Source organism: Hipposideros armiger, unplaced genomic scaffold (genome assembly GCF_001890085.2).
Source record: "Hipposideros armiger isolate ML-2016 unplaced genomic scaffold, ASM189008v1 scaffold_82, whole genome shotgun sequence".
Classification (NCBI taxonomy): Eukaryota; Metazoa; Chordata; class Mammalia; order Chiroptera; family Hipposideridae; genus Hipposideros; species Hipposideros armiger.
In genome coordinates this window covers 487321-509170 of record NW_017731432.1, presented here as the reverse complement: position 1 = coordinate 509170, position 21850 = coordinate 487321, and the positions used below count along the sequence as shown (strand labels likewise).

The window sequence follows — 21850 nt, the reverse complement described above, 5'->3', positions numbered from 1 at the left end:
ACTTGGAATGCTAGAGAAAGCAAGAAAATCCTGAAAGTCAGGTCAGGAGACACGGTGAAGAAGGCTAACCCTGACGAGAAAGGCATCTCTTCCTCTGACTCCGGGGAAACTAATGAGAAGAGGCAAGTGCAGGAAAGGGCAGCTGAGTGGTCATCAGGTTTCCTGTGGGTTCCACCCAAATGGCCTCGGCCTTTCCCCACAGCCTGGGGGAGCCTTTGAGCAGAGCTGTCTGGCAAACGCGACGAAGGCCCAAGGACGTGCCTTACTCTTACCTGAACTTGGACCTCCTGAAACATCTCTCTCGATCAGCCACGGTTCTTCTCCTTTCTCCAACTGGGAAATCACACCAGGTTTGGAAAGCTGGTATCCTGCTCACAGAGAAGAAAAAAACTGCATATGCTGAGGTCAAAAAGCCATCGCAAGGATTTAAAGAGAGTTCTTTGGTATTCAGATCTTCTGAAAGGTGGAGTAGAAAGGCCAGGGCCGAAAAGACCACAGCAGTACAGGCTTGGTATTTGGAATGAACTAGAAACATTTAATAGAGGGTCCAAAGCCCAAGCATAGCACTTAACTTATAAATAAAATTTTTCTTCCAATAGGCAGGTTCTAATTACAAGGGGAAACCCATCCTTACCCACTGAGACCAGGTTCCCGTAGTTCTCCAGCATCACCTCCCGGTAGAGATTCCGGTGGGCAGGGGCCAACTGCCCCCACTCCTCCTGGGTGAAGTCCACAGATATGTCCTTGAAGGTCAACAGTTCCTAGAACATCAAATATGTTCCTTTTCAGCCAGAGTTCAGGAAGTTGTCCTGACCTCATCTAATGCTAAGAGATTCTAGTCAAGTTTTCCTGGACACCCTCTTGAAAACTGTTTGGCTGATTTTCTGCTGGAAGTTAGAAAACAACGCTGAGAGCAAGTTGTCTTTTGCAAATTACAATTTGGCAGAAGGCAAAATACTCATGAAATGTTAAAGAAGATAATAGTAAATTTGATGGACAATAAAGATCAGGAATATTTGAGGAGCGTTCCAAAGGGGCAAAGGCCACAAGAGAAGACAGGGACCATTGTTAGGCTGAAAGAATTGGTGAAAATGAGAACATTTCAGCTTGGGTAAAATACCATTAGCTGGGTATTTCTGTTAGTAAGAAAAGTATGTGAGACTAGCATGTTTCTGGAGGAAGCAGGAATTCCACCTAGTAAGGAAGATTCCTTGATGGAAGCAGACACTCTGTTGTAAAGTAGAAATGCTGCTTAAAATGGTTTATGTTTTTCCTTCCCTCAGATGCCATCCCTGAGGTTTAAGGGTAAGAACTACATTACTTATTTTTACACACACACACACACACACACACACACACACACACACACACATACACACACGATTTTTAAATTTGTTGGATACATGGCTAGAGGTTTGCTAGAAACAAGAGGGGTTCCTGAGGAAGGTTACTATCGGTGGAGAAATTACCTGTGAAATTAATGGATGCAACCTCGTTTCAAACAGGCTAGGAAAATGCAAGTGAGGAAGTCAAAGTCAAAGAAAATCAAAGTCCAGGGCTCAAAATCTGAAAAACAATTTCAAGAAAGTGACAGGAAACTCCAACCCACCTGGGATTCTGATGTCAGGGGGACAGGGATCACTTCATTCTCAAAACGTTCTCCCGGGGTCTCATCAGCATCTTGAGGGAGCAGAGCTGGGGAAGAAAACAGGCCATGAGATTTGCATCTCCCCAAATCCCCCACACAGAAGAACTGCCTGCAGATCTGCAGAATGTAGCTCTTTCCTCAGTACATTCAACAAGAGGGACATTCAGAGCCACTCAAGAGCTTCATGAGGAGCGTCGGCAGAGCACTGTTTTGGAGATTAAAGTTTCCCAATGTCAGTGAGCGTCCAAAAGCACAGATCTACCGGCCACTCCTCTGTTGAAAAATTCTCAGAGGTTCCCCACTGATGAAAGAAAAATCCAGACACTTCACCACGGACTTCAAGACCCTCCACAAAAGAAGGTTCTCCACACAAGAACCAGCGCAAAGCTGCTTCTCCAAGTATTATATTACTATCTCCCCCAAAGCACCATCCTCCATCTACTGGCCACAATCCCCACACCATCCTGTTCACCATTCTTTGAACATACCTGAAGAGCACCCAAGTAAATACTTTCCCCCAAATCCTGCTCGGTGAAAAACTGAGGTATCCTCTGGACCAGTTCAAGTCAAATTTTCTCAGGCACCCTTGATAAGAAGAAAGCTTCCTCTCCCCTGTACTCCACCAAAGCTTGGTTTTTGTCTCTGGTGTCTGTCTCAGGCTGCCTATTATATTTTTATAATTATCTCCCTCAGTTGAATACTATTATGAGTATATAGGTAGAAACTGTATCTGGTTCACTTTTTCCCCATCTTCTAAAGTGTTAAGCATTACACCTGCCATGTTGCTAGAATTCAAGAAACAGTGGCTCTGAATTTGAGGCATTAAAAATATAAATTAGGAATGAAGGCACATGAATGATTGTCCTTGTATTTTTTTCCCAACTTTTTTTTTTTTTAAGATTTTATTGGGGAATTGGGGGAGGGGAACAGTGTTGGGGAATTAGTAGAGGGGACCAGTCAAGTTGTTATTCTTCAATCTTCTTGGTGGAGGGCACCAGTAGCCACCTGGCTTCCCATCGGCAGCTCGTGGCATCTAAGCTCAAGGTGCTGTGTTCAGTCTTAGTTGCGGGTGGGCGTAGCCACCATCAAACAGGCAATTTTGTTGTTATACCAGCTAAGCCACCCTGCTACCTGTTGGCGGCTCAGCAACAGCTCAGCTTGGGTGTAGCATCACTGGCCCATGTGGGAATCAAACCAGCGGCCCTGTTGCTCAGAGTTCTTAAGCCAGCTTTTAACCAATTGAGCCACTCAGCTGGCCCACGAGCTGTATCTCATAATTCTAATTCCTGTTTCATTACTAAAGTCCCTAGGGGCAACCATGCTTGAGAGCTAGACATGGTCTCTTATGATCGTCCAGAAAAGGGACAAGCTGGTGAGCCTGCAGAGACAGTGCTGAAGACAGAGAGTAGTGGGGGCAGAGGGCAGGGACACTGGGAGTAGGGGAAATAGCTAAAGTGGGCAGTCTTTGGAGTGCCTAGGAACAACCACACTTCCAAACCAGAGGGGTTGCTTAGGCCTTGGCTGTGATCACTAGACATAGCATCAATCTCAGAAACTCTTAAGCGGGGACAAATTTGAAAAAGGGTTTCTTCTGTGCTGTCTTTGGCTTCCATCCAAGGTTTAGCACCACCCCACTCTTGAAGCTTACATAGTTCAGAGATGCTAAAGCAGTTTATGGAGAAGGCAGAGAACACAAGAAGCCAGGATTTGACATAAGGGCGGCATACAACTCTCAGAGATCAAGATGGAGGAAGCCTCAACTCAGTATGGCCCAGGCAGCCTTGCTAGGATTTTTCCCAGAACTTCTCAGATATAAACTCTTCCCTAATTCAGCCACGAAGGCCTCCTTTACTTTTGCTTGGGACTTAAGACTTCTCCCCAAAATGTGTGTATGTATATATGCATGAGCGTCTCCTGAGGGCTTATAACTGGAAACACTTCCCTGCTTGGTGCTGCTCTGGAGGCTGTGTGGATGGCCAGATTTGTTACACTATAAAATGGACATTTTATGTATCAGGAAAAAGATGCTCAAAATCCAAATCACCACTTTATAGTGTGGCAGCAGTAGTGCCAGCCCCTGCTTTTCCCATGTCACCCTCTACTCATACAGGGCTCCACTGTACTTTTTCATATTTGAGTGTCCATCCAAGGTCCATTAAGGTCTCCTGCTCCCCATTTTCTTGAGTGCAGAGCTATTCTCATATAATCTGAGTTTGAAGACTCGATGTTTATCTCTTAATTGGTGATGGTGAAGAGCACTAACAGCAGTGGAGGTCCCAGAGTAGGGAAAAGGGGAGGCAGGGATCACAGGGGCTGTCCCAAAGTCACGTGTCCCTACTCGGGATGGGGTGGGGCGTGTAGGGGCTGAGGCATTTATTGATCTTTCACTCTGCAAACTGGTCCAAGAACTTGAGGTAGGCCTGGCGCTGGGGTGCAGCTGCGGGGATGAAGTGGTCACCAGAGTGGGTGACAGTGATTGCTCCAGTGAATCGGCTAGCCAGTTGCACACTCTCCTCAGAGGGGATGACACTGTCAGTGTCCCCAAAAACATGGAGTGAAGGCAGTGATAAGGTGCCCTGCAGGATGGATTCTTGGAGGCCAAGCCCCCAAGGACAGAAACCAGATATCAGAATGATAAATCTTGACAAGGGGAAGCCGCGATCGCCCGCTTGGCTAAGGGCACACACAAGCGCTGCTAGCGCGGCTCCCTGGCTGAATCCAAGAAGCCCATCGGAAGGCCCCAGCTTGTTCAGTGCCTGTGCCACCGTTCCCAGGGCTTCCCCCAGACCTCTGCACACTGTGCGCTCTTTCAGTGCGGAGAAAACGTCTGCCTCCTGTTCTGAAAACCACCAGCCTCGAATCTGCTCCTCTGAAGGGCAGGGCCCAGACTCCAGCCCGGCGCCCTCCAGGCCCGCTACGTCCACGACCGGGTGCGGGCCGCTGAGGCACACGAGCTCGGCGTGGCCCCGCAGCGCCTTCCTCAGCGCTCCCCACCTTGCTCGCTCTGCCGGAAGCCCGCCAAGCACAACACCCGCAAAGGTTGCCGAGCGGCCATAGTGCGGGACAATGCGCCTCAGGGACCGGAAGCCTTTTCCCAACTTTTAATCATGAATATCAAACACCCATCTATCCACCACCTACATTCAATGGCTGTTAACATTTGCCATATTGGCTTCATCTACCTATATTTTTTTCTAAACTATTTCAAAGTTACAGACATCATGATGCTTCATCCAAAAGTACTTCAAATAAGGATCTTCTCCTGTATAATCACAATACCATTTGTCACACTTAAGAAAGTGAACAGTCACTCCACAGTATCATCTAAATAGTCCATATTCAGATTTCCTCAATTGTTCCCAAACTGTCTTTTATTCTGGATTTTTTCCTAACCAGGAGCCAATCAAGGTTCACACATTCAAAGTGGTTGTTATGTCTAGTCTCTCTTACTTTAGAATAGTATTTCCCTTTTTTCCAAGACATTAGTTTTTTTAAAGACCATAAGTCTCCCTGTATGCTCACGGTGGGGTTTACCTTATTTCTCCATCCCTTGTGTTCTCTCTAAACTTAATTTAGGATCAGGTCAAACATTTTGGCAGGAATACTTCATGGGTGATACCATGTGTTTTATAGTACATTACCCAGAAGGCACAAAATGTCAGGTTTTCCCATTATTGGGATACTTGGTTAAGATCTGACTATCAGATCGCACCACTGTTCTTTCCTTGGCATTTAGCAAATAATGTGTGTGGGCGATACTTTGACACCATGTGAATAACCTGTTTCCTATCAACCTTTCAATTATTTCATTTTCAGTAAAATATTCTATCGTTTCTTCTACATTTATTATTGTCAGGTATTTTCTGTAACGAGCTTTCCCTCAACGACTGGAAATGATCTAAAAGGCAAGATAAACACATCCTTCATTCCCATAATAATCTACTTTCAAAGTAAGAAATCAGTGGATTCATCACCACCAATGTTGGCAAATGAGTTTTTCTCTCCTCCTTTCTCTATTTTAAATGCCATCATGAACTTGTGGAATTTTATTTATTCAAGGTGTTACAATCAATTTGGACACTTAAACTGTCCCATATTTGTCCAGTGGAAGCGCCCTGAACCTGGCTGTTGCATCCATCTGATAAATGTCTATTAGTCTTTGAGCTCTTCCTTGCTTTCTAGCACAAGGTACTCTAGGCTCACCTGGTACTTTCCCTGCTGCCTTCTGCTAATGACCAGGCCACCAACCGCCTGGTCGGGGCTCCCATTCGATTCACAATTCCCCACTGTAAAGTAAGGGAAGTCAGGCAAGTCCTCCCTGCCCCACACTTGGGCCTCCCTGCCCTTGGGGAAGATGAAAAGAAATAACATATACAGCCACAGCACTGAAATATTGGTTTTAGGTTGAACTGACCACAACTACTCAGGAAAACCCCACCCAGGCCAGGAACCATCATCAAGAATTCCAGAAACCTTTTATCCAGTTGTCTCCCCAAGAGATGCTTCTGCTCAGGTGTCCACCTTCCTTCTCACACTAGAGGATGTTGCTCCCCCCCCACCCCCCCGCACCCATCAGTCTGTGCTCACCTTCTCCTTCAAACATCTTAGTCACGTCCTCCCACAAGGGCGCCCCCTCCTTGGCCTTCCTTGAACGGTGCAGCTTCACCCAGGTGCCGGCCTCGGCGGGCAGGGTGATCAGGAGCCGCTGCAGCATGATGACTTCAGCACCTCTTTCTGGGGGACTCTGGCCTCAGCCCACAAGGCAGGCAATCCTGATTGGGCTTGTCCACTACCGATGAGGAAACTGCAGGACACTCTCAATGTAGGCTTCACAGCTGTACAAGCGTCCTCCCTCTCAGGAATCCGGGGCACATACAGTACGTAATATCCGCGTCTGGACCTTTTAAAGGCACGGCTCTCAAGGAACACTTCCTTCCCATCTTGAGCTCCATTTGTCTCCTCTGCAGGCAGCTGGGGGCTCCAGGTATTTATCCTAAGCAGCCACCTCTAGAGCTCCCTTGTGATGCTGGACAGAAAACATGAGAATCAGCAAAAGGACCTAGAAGACTCAGTCACATGGTCCGAATTCCAAAGCTTGCAGGAGTCACTGAACAATTTTTACGAAAGATACACGGAGACCGTGGATATACACAGCCCTCGTGATCCAAAACTCTGCTGGAGTCAGGAAGTGTAAAGAGATGAGTAAAACCCAACTCTGTGTTTTTAGGCACTGTTCTGTTTAAAATAGGCTGAGATTTGGAATCACAGAGGATCTGGGTTTGAATCCCAGCTCCTTCACTTGGGGGGTGTGGCAAATCATGTCACCGCTTTAATCCCGTTTCCTCCCCCCTAAAAGGCGAAGATAAACCTTTCTCCAGAGCTGCACTGGCCCGGCCCTGCCCTCGCAGCCTTTGTCTGAGCCCGATTCCCGGGCTCTGGGCTCACTGCGCGCCACGCGTCACCGCGGGCGGGGCGGACCCCGCACATCCCTGCTCGTCCTCTCCCCAGGCTCCGGAGAGTCCCCGCTCACCCCTCACCGGCTCGGATCGCACGCCCTCGCCCTACTGCCGCGGCCGGGAGGTGTCGGTGCAACGCGAAGATGCTCCTACGCAGCGCGGCCCCGGCAGGTGCGCCTGCGCGGCCGCGGCCTCCGCGCGTGGTTCCCAGCGTCCTCCGGGGCAGCGCCCAGTCCACAGTCGCCTCCGGGGGATGCTCGCCCGGCCGTCCGGTCCCTCTCGGTTTGCTGCATTCCAGATCCGAACACAGGTCCTTCCACGTCCCCCACCCCCACCCCCCACAGAGACTACTGAACAGAACAGCTCTCCTCTGCCGAGAATAAGCATGTAAATGTTTCTGTGAGGTTTGAAACACTTGACAATAGGGAAACATCTGTATCACTTCTTTGTCGAAACAACATTGGTATAAAAGAATCCATACCACTGTCGCTTAATTAATAGATAAATGGAAAAGAATGAAAATGGAGTGGAATCCAGTGTTTTATCTAAAGAATACCATGATCAAGTAGTTTTTGTTGTTGTTCTATATTCAATAAGCTCTTAGGTCAATCGCTTCCTTTATATTTCTGAAATGTCAGAAAATACACAAAAGCAAAATAAATTATAATCTCACCAAACAGAGATAACCATTGCTAACATTTGGTGCACACACTTATCTACACACACACACACACACACACACACACACACACACACACACAGCAGTGATGTTTTTCATGCATTTTTATGTTTTAGGAGTTTTTTGGTCATACTGTAATGCTGTTTCATTGCTGGGTTTTGTCTCCTCAACAACATAGGAGTACATCATTCCAAGTATATACTTCTACCTCAATAGGCTACAAAACAATTTAGAAAATAGAATAAAACTATGTAGTTGCTAGCTGTTAATGGACTATGTCTCCCCACCTACTGCCCCAAATTCATATGTGAAAGCCCTAACCCCCGGTGTAGCTGTATTTGGAGAAAGGAAGTAGTTAAGATTAAATGAAATCATAAAGGTGGGGCCCTAATCCAATAGGATTACTATCCTTATAAAAAGAAACACCAAAGGGCTCTCTCCTGCTCTCTCTCCTTTCCCCCCTTTCCTTCCTCCTCCTCCCACTCCTCTTCCTTCCTCTCTCACTCTCTCTCTCCCCATCTCTCTGTGCAGGCACTGAGAAAAGGTCATGATGAGGATTTACCAAGAAGGCACCATCTATAAGCCAGGAAGAGAGCTCTCACCAAAAACCGACACTGTCAGACCTTGATCTGGGACTTCTAGCCTTCAGAACTGTGAGACAATAAATTTCTATTGTTTAAGCCACCCAGGCTATGATACTTTGTAATAGCAGCCCAAGCAGACTAATATACTAGCATATAGTATTTACAGAGCACGAGGCTTTGTTCTAAGTGCATTACATATTTAGTCCTTGTAACAACCCCTTAAGGTGAGTATTATTATTATTATCACTTTGCAGATAAGAAAACTGAGGTTTGGAGAAGTTAAGTAACTGGTGCTGCATCGTGCAGCTTCCAAGTGGTGAATCCAGACAGTCTATGCTCCTACCTGCTGCTCAACAAAAACACGGCACAAAATGTAGTAAAATGTTAATGGTAGAGTCTGAGGAGTGGCACATGGATGCTCACTGTAAAATTCTTCCAACTTTCCTGTGTTTTAATATTTTCATAATAAAAATATTAGAAAAATGTAGCTAAGGATACACAACAAGACTGTGGAACATTATAAATAAAACTACAAAAGTTACTGATTTAAATGGAGAGAACAGTGACATATACCATAGTCATGGACTGGAATAGAACATTCTAAATATGTTATGTTTCCTCCACTTTAATGCTCCCCAATCAAAACCTCAACTTTTCTTTTTACTAAAATTTAATGATTCTAAAATTTACCTGGAATGGTAAATGTTCCAGAATGGCTAATAAAAATTTCCAACAATAATGAAGTCAGACTTACCCTACCAATGTAATTGGTATAAATTGCCCTACCAATATAATAGAAGATATTATCTTGTATTATTGAGGCACAATAATCAAAATAAATGCCAAAAATACTCACAAATTAGTTGACATGAAGTTGAAAGCCCAGAAACAGACTTGATAATTTATTTAAATTTAATGTTATAAAAGTGACATTTCGAATTAGTGGGGTTATGATGGATTATTCAATAAGTGTCATTAGGACAACTGGGTAGCTATTTAGGACTTGAGCAGATACCTCACCAAAGAAGATACACAGATGGCAAGTAAACATATGAAAAGATGTACAACATTCTATATTAGGGAATTTCAAATTAAAACAAGATACCGCTACACATCTATTAGAATGGCCAAAATCCAAAACATTGACACCACCAAATACCAGCAAGGATGTGGAGCAATAGGAACTCTCATTCATTGCAAGTAGGAATGTAAGATGTTATAGGCACACTGGAAAACAGTTTGGCAATTTCTTACAAAACTAAACATACTCTTACCATACAACCCAGTAATCACACTCCTTGGTAATTAACCAAATGAATTGGAAACTTATGTCCACACCCAAACCTGCACACAAATGTTTATAGCAACTTTATTCATAATTGCCCAAACTTGGAAGCAACAAAGATATCCTTTATAAGTGAATAGATAAGTGAACTGTAGTACATCCAGACAATGGAATATTATTCAGCACTAAAAAAGAAATGAGCTATCAAGCCATGTAAAGACATGGAGGAAACTTGAAAGCATATTACGAAATGAAAGAAACCAATGTGAAAAGGCTACTTACTGTATGATTACAACTATATGACATTCTGGAAAAGGCAAAACTATGGAGTCAGTGAAAAATAAATCAGTGGCTGCAAGGAGTTAGGGAGAAGGAAGGGATGAATAGGCAGACCACACAGGATTTTTAGGACAGTGAAAATATTCTGTATGATACTATGAAGTTGAATTCATGTCATTATAGATTTGTCAAAATCTATAGAATGTACAACGCCAAGAGTGAACCTAATGTAAATTATGGATTTGGGGTGATAATGATGGGTCAACGTAGGTTCATTAATTGTAACAAACATACCACTCTGGTGCCGGGTATTTGAGAGCTCTGTACTTTCCGTTCAGTTTTGTTGTGAATCTAAAAGTGCTCTTAAAAAATAAATTCTAATTAAAAAAAGTCTTTACCACAGGACTTTTCAGGGCCATTACTATTTGGATATTATATTCCAGATGGACAAGAGATGATGCTCGTATACCATGCAGTCTTCCCCAAGCTTATTTTGGCGTTGTTGTGGAACACCTTTGAGCATCTCACATCCTCATAACCAGTTCATGAATTGCTGCTCGAAGCCAGTCCGTTCTTCCCTACCCCTACTATCAGCTCTCGCCTTCTCTCTGGTCCCCTAGATCTGGATTTGTTTTCTCAAATACATTGTTCTCAGCAGCTGCCTAAAACTCATATCTGACCATGTCACTCCACTGTTTACAACACTTCAGGCTAAACTCCTTCCTAGGGTATAGGAAAACCCCTGGGATCTGGCCCAACCCCACCTCAGTCTCACCTCTCATCACACCCCGACTCACATTGTACCCGAGGAACACTGAACTGCTGTGTGTCCCCGGATGTTCTGTGCTCTTGTAGGGCTCTTCATCTCATTTACATGGTACTTTATGTCTGGAATACTCTTCTCTCCACCCCACCCCACCCACTGCTTAACTGCTACCTCTCCTCTACGTGCCGCTTCCTTAGGAAGGCTTCCCAGGGTGAGGTGCCCCTCTAGCTCCCGTAAACATGTATAAGAGATTCTAAGTCTTGTCGCATGATACTGTGAGCTCCTTAAGAGCTGGGACTATGTCAGATTCAGTTTTTATCTGTTCTTCCCAGATTCTAAAAGCTGATGGGCCCCAGGGCTCAGTCCTTCTCATTATGCTTTCTGAGGTGACACCATCCAGTCTGAGCTTTACATACCATCAATACCTCCAGCCAAACAATTTCCAGTGCAGACATTTACCCTTGCTCCGCTTTTTCCAGATCCCCACACAACTGGCTGCTTACTCAGGTCTCAGTTCAAATGTAAGCTCCTCCTGACTACTCCATTTAAATGGTCCCATGCCCACTCTTTCTCCTTAACTGGTCTCACCTTGTATTATTGCCGTCAGAAATTTATTTACTTGCTTATTGTCCACCTCTCCTACCAGACTGTCCTATGAGGTTGGGAAATTTGGATTTATTGCTTTATTCCAGAGCCTAAGACAGTGTTTGGCACATTGTGAACACTTACTACACATTTGTTGAATGCATTAATGCCTAACATAGGTCTGGCACATAATACGTGCTTACTAACATTTGCCTGTTAAGTATTCAATACTGTGCTACACGCACCACATGAGTTGCTTCATTTTACCTGTAGTAGTACCGTTAACCCCGTTTTACAGAGACAGACACGGGTTCAGTAGCTTACCCTGGTCGCAGAGTAAGAAGGGATATAACCACTGGCAGCCCGATCCAGTGCTCACCTGCTTATCCACTACACTATCCTCTCAGATCTGAAAGTATTCAAATGGTATACTCAAAGGGAGGGAGGGAGAGAGGGTCTCGGCTTCCCTATCTGGAGGGCGTAAAAAGTGCTTCGAGTTCCGATGTTCTGTGACTCTAGCAGGTGCAGATCTCCACAGTTCCCTCCCATCACAACTCTAGACACCAATGGAGAAAGGTCCCCTTTCTGACTGCCTGCGCTGGGGCCTGGCCCTTGGGTATGCCCCATACAGAATTTTTTAAAACACAGGAAGTGAGGGAACTGACCCTGGAAAGCAGAAAACCTGGGTGGAGCCTCCTCCAAGAGGGACACAGAGTAACCGCAAGCACACAGTCCTTCCCTGCAATATTTATTAAGGAATTTACACATACACAGGAGAAAGGCAACCAGGAATTGTGGTTCCCACAGATGAAATCTTTTAAGCAAAGTTTTCTTAATTTTCAAGTAGGGTGAACAATGACCGAGCGGAAAGCTGTCCAGGCTCTCTGCTTCATACACCTGGAACAGTTGGGGAAAACAGAGCCGCTTGGGATGCACAGGCATGAAAGAGTGATTGGCAGGTTGGGAGATGGGAAAGGAGGAAGGGAGCCATCAATGAGATTGCAATTTTTTTAAACTATAAGAAAAACTGGCAGCAGTTTTAGGCTGTTGATAAATTAACTCCTCTCTGTTGTAAACCTAAAACTGAAAAAACAAAAATACCCAGAGCAGATGGGGAGAGTGTGGTGGGGGGTGGAACACACACACACACACACACACACACACACACACACACACACACGCAGCAATATGCGTGTTAAGCTCTGCATTCTCACTGGAGGGAGTGGTCTTCCAGCCGTGGAGCCAGATCCTTCTGCAGGCAGGATGGAGGCAGGGAAAGGGGTGTGTGGTTTTACGTGGGACCTTCACAGAGTCTTTGGTGCTAATAAAGACTGACTGAAGCAGCCAGTCCTGAAGTCTCAGAGCCAGAAAGCAATTCAGGGCATAGTAAAGTAATATTTTTGCTCATCCCCATAGATGGGGGTTTGCCTCATCCAGGGCGAGGGCCAACCTTATCTGAGACCCAAGGAGTATTTCATTTCATTTCAGTCCTTTCTTCTTTCCCATAAATCATGGAACCATGATGGCTCCCTCTTCAACCCATAATTTAAACATATAGGAATAACTCACACGGAGGTACCTCTAAACCCTCCCCTTTGCCTAAAACAACCCCTGCAGACCCTTCTGAGAGTCTAAGAGGAGGTTTACCCTGTGGGCAGGGTACGCCAAAGCGTGCACATTTCTCCCATAGCTTAAGTGCCGTCTGCCAACAATTCCTAAGGTGCTGGTGCAGGAGGACTAGGGCTGAGACTGGGGAGGAGTCAGGATGGCCAGGGAACGTGGACAACATAAAGCAACAGAGAGAGGGCTGCGGGTTTGGGAAGTGGCTGCACTGGGCAGAACGCCAAACCCCAAATGACAGAATGAGCAATTTCTAAACCAAACTGAGAGAGGTAGGAAAAGGGGATGGGGTGAAAGGGTTGAGAAAAGAGGAAAAAGGGGGACAGAGAGGGTGGTGGAGAGTGGCAGCCATACAGGTGTTTTGTTTTTATTTCCACATCTGAGGACTGAGAGTCTGATTTGCTGCCTGTCCATTTCCGCCGCTCATCGACTGTCCATAGCTCAGCATGCCATTGGCTCCACAGAAGTTCATGCCAGCCATCTGCTGGGTCATCTGCAAGGGAGAGAGGAGACTTTCAGACCAGGGTGTGGGCAAGCAGCCAATGAGTGCAAAAGGCAGAGTAGGGGAGGAAGAGCGTGAGACAAAGCGGAACTCTGTCATGGTACATAATTGCCCTGAACCTTCATAGATCATTTCAAGGACACCAGACCACATAAATGAAGGACTTTTCAGGAAAGAGATGTTGACAGAGGCCAATGCTCAGAGAAGGAAAGAAGGGATCTTGGAGCTAGTCAACATAAAAGCATCCTGAGAAGTTACCCTCTTTTTCCCCTCCAGGATCTCATCCTAAATAGAAGGGGCCTATTGTTAATGTGCTGTAGCCAATCCTCAGAGTGTGGCGAAACCCCCACGCCAGCGTGCCTGTCTTATCTCCACCAGAGAGTTATTACTGTCAGGGAAGGGCTGCACACGTTCAAGCAGAGATAAAAAGAAAGAAAAGAAACTGGACTGTTCAGAATGAACAAACGAAGGCAAAAAAAAAAAAAAAAAAAAAAAAAACTGGACTGTTCAGAATGAACAAACGAAGGCAAAAAAAAAAAAAAAAGAAAAGAAAAGACCAATGTGTCTTCAGTGCATGAGAAGGGAAGATGTTGGGAGAAAAGTCAGTGGAGTAAGGCCTGGCTGGGGTTAGGGCCTCTTCATGAATTAAGCTGAAAGACTAGCCTCAAGCAGTGAACACAAGAAACAACTTATCAAAGAAAAATGCCTTAAATTTCCTAAGCCTGATACATTTTCTATATAAGTTCTTTTTCTTTAGGAGGCCTATTTTTCTCCAACAACTTTTAAATAAAATGTCAAGTTTACAGAAAAGTTGAAAGAGTAATACAAAAGAACCCATATATCCCTTCTTTTTTGTTTTTTTTTTAACATTTTCAACTTAATATCAAGTTAGATAACATTTACAAATAGATCATCATAAATTAATAAGTGGAGTAGATTTTTCTACATAATTCACATCAGATTTAACAGACTCTTCACTGATTCTTTGTATTAGGAAAGGGTATTTTCATTGTCCTCCTCATTATTTTTTTTTTAAGCTTTTATTGGGGAATTGGGGGAGGGGAACAGCGTTGGGGAATCGGGGAAGAGGAACAGACAAGTTGCTGTCCTTTTGTTCTTCAGTCTAGTTGTGGAGGACGTCGCTTCACTGTCCCATGTTGGTATTATCATTGCGCTCTTCCCAGGTGAGGCAGTCACTCGCCGGCCATTGGACGGCTGCTCACGGAGGCTCCTGGCAGCTCACACTGGCTGCCGGCCACTCACACTGGCTGCCAGCTACTCATGGTAGCTCATGGCAACCCACTGCAGCAGAGGCTGCAGCCTACACCGTCGCTGACGACTCATGGCAGCCCAGCTCCAGGTTGAGCTGTTGCTCACCATCTTAGCTGTAGAGGGCGCAGCATCACTGGCCCTCATGTGGGATCTGAAACAAGGCCCTGCTGCTCAGAGCTGGCGTCCCAAGCCAACTCAACCAACGCGCCACTTGGCCGGCCCTGTCCCCCTCATTCTTAAGACTAATAACACACTTTTCGTAATCTTCAACTTCTTTAGTATCAACGAGCTTTTCTCTATTTACTTCCAGATTTTTCTCTGCGACTTTAATTTCAAGAAGTATTTCTAGGACATTTTTTCTAAGGAGCTATTTTTTTCATATACTATTGTCTTCCATGTCTGTTGCAGTCTTATTTTTCTCCCATTCTTCAGTTTTCCAAGACTCATGGTATAAAACTGTTAGCAGATACATTGCATAATCATAATTCTGTCTCTTTAAAGGGTACCTATCTGTCTTGATGGTAAGCACATCTGTGGTCTTGCACTATTATTCGCCTATAAGTTTAATAAGTTTCTTCTTTGCACGACCATATGAATTCAAATAGGAAAGTTTAACCCTTAAGGTTACTACTTGTGTTTTGGGGTTTCAAATGGATGGTCCTGATGAAACATAATCAGGTGTGTCAATTTCAATTGGAAAATACTTCTCACATTTCTCATCGCTGTCTAATGCAGCTGGCCACTCAGCATAGAGATCTCTGAGAGCTTCACAGTGCTTTTTAATTGCTACAGGAGTCAAATGCAGAAAATTGGGGGGCTTTCAAAGTCCTAGATTTCCCTCCTTTGCCATGGGCACTGGATCACCCATTTGAACAGGAAGAGTTACTGTAGAGGGTTTAAACAATGCTGCAACAGGGTGAACACTAAACCAGTCCTGGTCAACAGCCATTTTCTCTGTCCTGGAGGTAGTTCCTTTCTTCTCAGTGGACTTGCAGATTTGGATGTTCTTTGTGTTGTACATGGGCTTGGTCTCTGCGCAAGAGTAGCTGGAGACACGGTGATGAAGAAAGCACACAGGGTCCTGGCTCCTGGCTGTGGGGCCAGCCCAGCAGGGAAAGTGGCGGCCTCCACGGCTGCGAAGACAAGCCACGGAGGACAAGCGCAGTCTCGAGTCAAGGGAGGGGCCCCATACATCCCTTTCCTAAATTCACCAATGGTTAGCATTTTGCTATACTTTTATCTCTGAGATATAGGTATATATAAACTTTTAAAATGTTTGATGAGCATTAAAAATTGCAGATATTGTGACATTTTGCCCCTTAATTCAGAATGCATTTCATAAGAAAGAACACTTTTCCTGGAATCACAATACAATTAACATGCTCAAGAAATTTATGGTTAATACAATATTCTAGTATACACTTAGTTTTCATATCTCTTTAATCTAGAACAGTTTCCCCACCACATTTTTCTTTTTTTCCCTGGCATTGTTTTAAAAATCCAGGCCACAGAAAATCTTTCAATTTGAATTTATTTCATGTTCTCTTATGACTGGATCCAGGTTAAATATCTTTGGCAAGAATTCCATATAGGTGATACTGTGCCCTTTTTAGGTCTTAGTACAAGATACTAGAAAGCACATGACATCAATTTGTCCCATTGTTGGTAATTTTATATTTGATCACTTGGCTACAGTAGTAGCCATCACATTTTTTCATTGTAATTAATACATAATTACAGGATATTTCTTCTCTAAGAATGTGTGAATACTTTGTTCTTATGTTCTTTCTATAATTATAAGTTGTCGTTCTTCTGTGAAGAAGGCTTTCCCTCTCTTTATCCCACACACACTTAAAAAAAATCACTATGGACTCATGAATTTGTTTTTCCTTCAGTGTATTATAATCCATTAGTGTCATTTTTTATGTTAAAATTGTCGCATATTTGGCCAGAGGTTTCCACCTCTAGTAGTTGGCTCATGTGTCTTTTTGACATGTTCCCATCCATTTTACAACACTTCAACACTTATATAAATAAAAAGAATGAAAATAAGCGAATTAAAATCCCAAGTATGAAAGCCAGAAAAAGAAGGAGCAAAGTAAATCAAAAGAAGGCATATGGAGGGAAATAGTAAAGATAAAAAACAAATTAAGGTAGAAAACAGAAAAATGCAGAACTAATAAATAAACCAAAATCCGGGTTTTTAAAAAAAATAATTAACAATATAGATGGACCACTAGTCAACCTAACTGAAAAAAGGAGAAGGGGAAAGGAGTGCATAAACATACAAAATAAAAAATGACAAGAGAGAAATAACCACTGAAACAGGAAGCTGAAAAATCATGAGACTACTTGGCATAACTTTTGATATATGAATTTGAAACCTAGATAAAATGGATAATCTAGGTAAATACAGTTTTCCAAAAATGACTTCCAAAGCAGAAACAGAGTAAGCAATCAAAAAATTTCTATACAAAAAACCCAAAGACCCATATAATTTCACATGGGAATTCTAGCAAATCTTCAAAGACCAGTAAATTATTCTAGACTACAGAAAAAGGAAAATATAACAATACTTTGATAAAGCAAGTATCACAATGATACCTAAGCCTGATAAAAACAGCATGTGCATGCATGCATGCGGCATTCATTCCTTTGCCCATCTTTTTATATTCAGACTTTAAGTCATTTTGTTTCACCTGCATTTTTTGTATCCAGTATAAAATTAGGTGTTGCTTTGTGAGCCAATTTGAACATCTTTTTCTTTTAAGAGAAGAGCTGCCTATTGATATGACTGATATGTTCAGTCTCAATTCTATTATGTTTTTACTGTGTTTGTATTTGCTGTACTTTGTAGTCTATGTATTCTATTTTGTTGTAAAAATTCCTTTTGGTATTTAGAAAGTCTTATTTTTTTGTTCTAGTAATGACTTTCATATTAACACTTTTTATATTATCTTTGGTCACCTTTATTCTGTATTCAGGCTTCTACTACTTGGTTTATCAGCTTATTACATCTTTTGACTTCCACCTAATTTCCAATGCAACAATCAATTTATTTTACTTTCCCCCCTTTTCTCCTTTATCTCTATTTTTTTTAGTTGTACTGTTTCTGTTTGTCAGAATACAACATATATTCTTCCATCCTTGTCATTACCTTTATTTTAGTCTTAGGGTCTCAATTAAACATTCAATCACCATCAGTCCTTTTGCCAAAATGTCCCCAGTCATCTCTTAGTTGTCTGAAGCTTATCTTCTGGTAAATTCCTCAGGAAAGACTTTTAAGTATGATATTCCTTGATTTCTTGCATACTTAAGATTATTTTATAATAGCCCTGATACCTGAAGAATAGCTTGATTTGGCTATAAAACATTTGTCTTACATGTACTTAAATACTACTCATCTTGTTGTCTTTTTGTATGTTGCTATTAGGAAACCTGATGTCAATCTGGGTTTTCTTTTTTCTTTGTAAATGACAGATTTTGAGGGTGGGAGGTTAAAAAGAGGTTTGGAGCCCTGAGAATTCTTCTTGTCTATAAAGTCTAAAAGTTCACTGGAGTATGTGTTAGAATTGACCATTCTGAGTCAGCTTTTCCAAATATACAGTGGGCTTCTTCAATATTACATTTAAGTCTTCTATTTCTAGAAAGTTTTCTTGTATTATAGTTTTAAATATATTAATTCTGTTTCACCATTTTGTTTTTCTTCTTTGGGAGTCTCCAAATATATGTGTTAGGCCTTCTTGGCCTAATTTCCACATTACTTTCTCTCTGATTCTTTTTACTACTTTCTATATTTAATTTTCATTCTCTTTAGCTCTTTCATGCCTTTCCTCAATACCAAATATAGTATTTTCAGCTAAATCTGGTCTCTCTTGACTGATTTATAATGCAGTCTTTATTTCTGAGTTCAGTAAACTTTCATAACTTTCAGGTTTTTGTCCATTTTGATTCTAAGTTTTTGAATTTCTGATTCGAGCTGTTTTGTCTTATCTGTAAGTGTTTGTTAAAGGGCATTTAATTCAGGTTGGTGGACTATGTAAGTGTTCTTCTGCTTCATGACTGTTTTGGTGGGGGGAGAATTTTTTTTTTTTTTTTAAGATTTTTATTGGGGAATTGGGGGAAGGGGAACAGACAAGTTGCTGTCGTTTTGCTCTTCAGTCTAGTTGTGGAGGATGTTACTTCACTGGCCCAAGTTGGCACCATCATTGCACTCTTCCTGAGCGAGGCAGATCAGTCGCCGTCTTCTGGACGGCCGCTCACTGCAGCTGCTGGCCGCTCACGCTGGCTGCTGGCTACACACGGTAGCCCATGGCAACCCACTGCAGCAGGGACTACAGCCTACGCAGTCGCCGGAGACTCATTGGCAGACCAGCTCCAGGTTGAGCTGTTGTTCAGCATCTTAGCTGTGGAAGGCAGTGTCACTGGCCCTCATATGTGGGATCCGAACTGGGGCCCTCTGGCGTCCCAATTGAGTTCTTAACCATCGCGCCACTCGGCTGGCCCGGGGGGAGAATTTTTATTTCCTAAAATGTTTTGATCTTCATTTTCTATTTTCTTCTCATAATAGTTTTGTATGAATGTCATCTGCCACTTTCTGTTTATTTTGTAGTGCCTTATTTATTTTTTTTAGCTGAACCATCCTGTCACCTGTTGGTAGCTCAGCAGCTGCTCAGCTCGGGCCGGGACTCAAGCCGCTGTTGCTCAGAGCTCAAACTCTTGAGTGAGTTCTTAACCAACTGAGCCACTCGGCCGGCCCTGTAGTGCCTTATTTTTTTTTGAATAGGCAATAATACAGATAGGTGTGAGGGTCTGGAAAGGCTTACTAGATTTCTTAGTTCAAGAACACCTTCTTTTGTGGGTCTAGTGAAACAACTATGGCAGGAGGAGGACGGTGTGTTTCTGATTTTGTGACTCTCTTTTCCACTTCTCATTTCTTCCCTTCCCTTCCCCACCAGGTCTCCAAAGAGCACATTCTTCTTGTAAGTCATCCCCATCGCCCCTAGAAGCAATGCTTTTCCAAGCCCATCATCTATAATCCTATATATTTCAATCCCTTGCTTTTGATTCTCCACGTCACCAGGGTTCTAATGTACCAGATCTCAGACCTATTCTTAGCATGTCTCCAATCAGAGTTAAGTCCTCTCTCCCTAGGGGGTGATTTTATCTGCGTCCTGTCACCTCTAGCTTCCTGCTTCCTCTCTTTTCACAGAGTCTCCTCTATGACACTGGCTCTGCTAGATTTAGGTGTTTATATGCTTAAATTTGAAGTCTGGAGTATTTTGTCTACTAGATGAAGTAGTCATGGGTTACGGGTGGTTTTGTGTTCCTTATTTATCTGTATAGGTTGTTTTTGTTTTGATGAATGTGTGGAGAGATTTAGATTTAGGCAGTTACCCTTATTCTACAGGAACCCACAACTCCTCAGAAAGTCTGACTGTGATAGACCTTTCTGGGGCAGGGGGGGGGGGGGGGGGAAGCAAACCTAAGAATGTCTCTTGCATTATCTCATCTACTATTAGGATTCAAAGGATAAGGGAGAAACACAAAGTGAGGAGGCCTTAAGGAAGTCTCAAAACTCTTGTTCTGAGTTCAGTGGGGCAGCTTACCTGAGTAAGGTTCCATTGCAGTTGCTGAGCTGGCTGGACCCCATACATAGTCTGGGGCACAGCTGCCATGCCTGCCATGTAGCCAGCCTGCTGGGTGGTCATCATTCCATTTGGCACGCCCATCATTGATGCCTGCATGCCACCCATATAGCCTGCAGGCATGGCCATGGGGGCAACCATCCCAGAAGCTCCTGGCTGAGCTACCATGCCTACTGGTGGGGGCATCATGCTCCCCATTATGCTGTTAGGAGGCGCAACCCCAGGGAAGCTGGGGTAGGCTGTGGGATATGCCATCTGAGCGGGAGCCATGAACATTGCTGCCAAGAAAACATACATATACATCTGTTACAAGGGAAGCGCAAAATTCAGTCCAAAGTCTCACTGGCTACTCCTCTCCAGCCTGAATTTCTCAGGACTACTCAAAGCAGAATGCTCTTTTACACAGCAAAACAGACAGACACCCTACAAGACTTGCTATGGGCCACCCTTGGGTGACTGACCTAGCCACTTCCCTTTATGGTCTAGACCCAGACCTTGAGTCAGACTTCAGAAAGTGTGACATCAGAAGTATCTGCTGATACTCTGTGGCTTCACAAGAATTGTCACTCGCAAGGGTGAAAAGGATAACTATTGCATTGTTTTTTACACCTGAAACTAAAAAAAAAAAAAAAAAAAAGAAGAAGAATTGTCACTCGTGTTGAGGCTTCTCTGGAGCATGATGTCCCAGCCCCCAAAGCAACTAAGCCCCATCACAACAAACAATCCCTGCATGTACGTCTTCATGTCTCTGTCTGGCATTTTGCCATGACCCCCATGAAATCTACCTTGGGCAGGCATCTGAGGTGTCTGAGATCCATACAGTGAAAGGATGGAGTCTTTAGAGAGCTGCTTCTTGCCTGTTTCTTCTGATTTGCTCCCTGGCTCTGGAAACAGGTTCAGGTTTTCAGGAACAGAGCCAGCACTCCCTGCAGTGGGCATGGAACCTACAACCTTCGGACAAAGAGGGCAGGGGGAGAATTGGAGTGGTCCTCCTGGGACCTCCCTCATCTCTCTGCTGCTTCTAACATTCGCAATGAGAATTCATGGCTCAAGTTAATAGACACGACATTTTCATCAAACATCTAAAAATACCTGATAGTTAAGCTCTGGTACAATTCTTTGTTCTTTAGCAAAACAATGTGATTTGGTTAAAAAAATGAAAACTAACTAAATAAAAATAAATGAAAACAACTTACAAATGATGCAGCCAGAAAGCACTGAGTTTGGATCCCAGTGTAGCCATTTACTTGTTGTATAGCGAAAGGCTAGTTACATAACTTTTCTGAACTAATGTTTCCTCAGCTATAAAATATCCATTATGCAGGGTTGTGGTGAAAATTTTAAATTATAAATGAAATATACAAAATGATATACAAACACTGTGCTTGGTACATAGTAGGTATTCCACAAATGATAGCCACCAAATGTTTCAAGTCTCTCATTATCTACAAATTCTCTGGCAATAACTCGGGCTGAGGAGTTGACCTGAAGTATCAATCAGCCTTTACAATCTGATACACCTTAGA

General features: G+C 43.4%; 2 protein-coding genes and 2 pseudogenes across 2 annotated transcripts in view; all 4 read right to left on the bottom strand.

The window, feature by feature from the left end:
* LOC109383347 (uncharacterized) overlaps positions 1-7274 on the bottom strand; it is a 37923-nt gene extending 30649 nt beyond the window's left edge. The window contains exons 1-5 of the mRNA XM_019643690.1: positions 7179-7274; positions 6236-6674; positions 1610-1695; positions 635-761; positions 273-368 (exon numbers count right to left, since the gene is read on the bottom strand). Of these exons, the coding sequence (XP_019499235.1) occupies positions 273-368; positions 635-761; positions 1610-1695; positions 6236-6362 (436 nt within the window). The 5' untranslated portion in view covers positions 6363-6674; positions 7179-7274. The remainder of the gene's footprint in view (positions 1-272; positions 369-634; positions 762-1609; positions 1696-6235; positions 6675-7178) is intronic.
* Positions 4033-4703, bottom strand: LOC109383394 (esterase OVCA2 pseudogene; annotated as a pseudogene).
* Positions 7275-12013: 4739 nt separating the features above from the next.
* The window catches only part of SMAP2 (small ArfGAP2), a 59413-nt gene continuing 49576 nt past the window's right edge, over positions 12014-21850 (bottom strand). Inside the window, exons 6-8 of the mRNA XM_019643689.1 lie at positions 21110-21345; positions 20286-20602; positions 12014-13395 (exon numbers count right to left, since the gene is read on the bottom strand). Coding sequence (XP_019499234.1) covers positions 13270-13395; positions 20286-20602; positions 21110-21345 — 679 coding nt within the window. The 3' untranslated portion in view covers positions 12014-13269. The remainder of the gene's footprint in view (positions 13396-20285; positions 20603-21109; positions 21346-21850) is intronic.
* LOC109383429 (28S ribosomal protein S35, mitochondrial pseudogene) lies at positions 15090-18787 on the bottom strand (annotated as a pseudogene).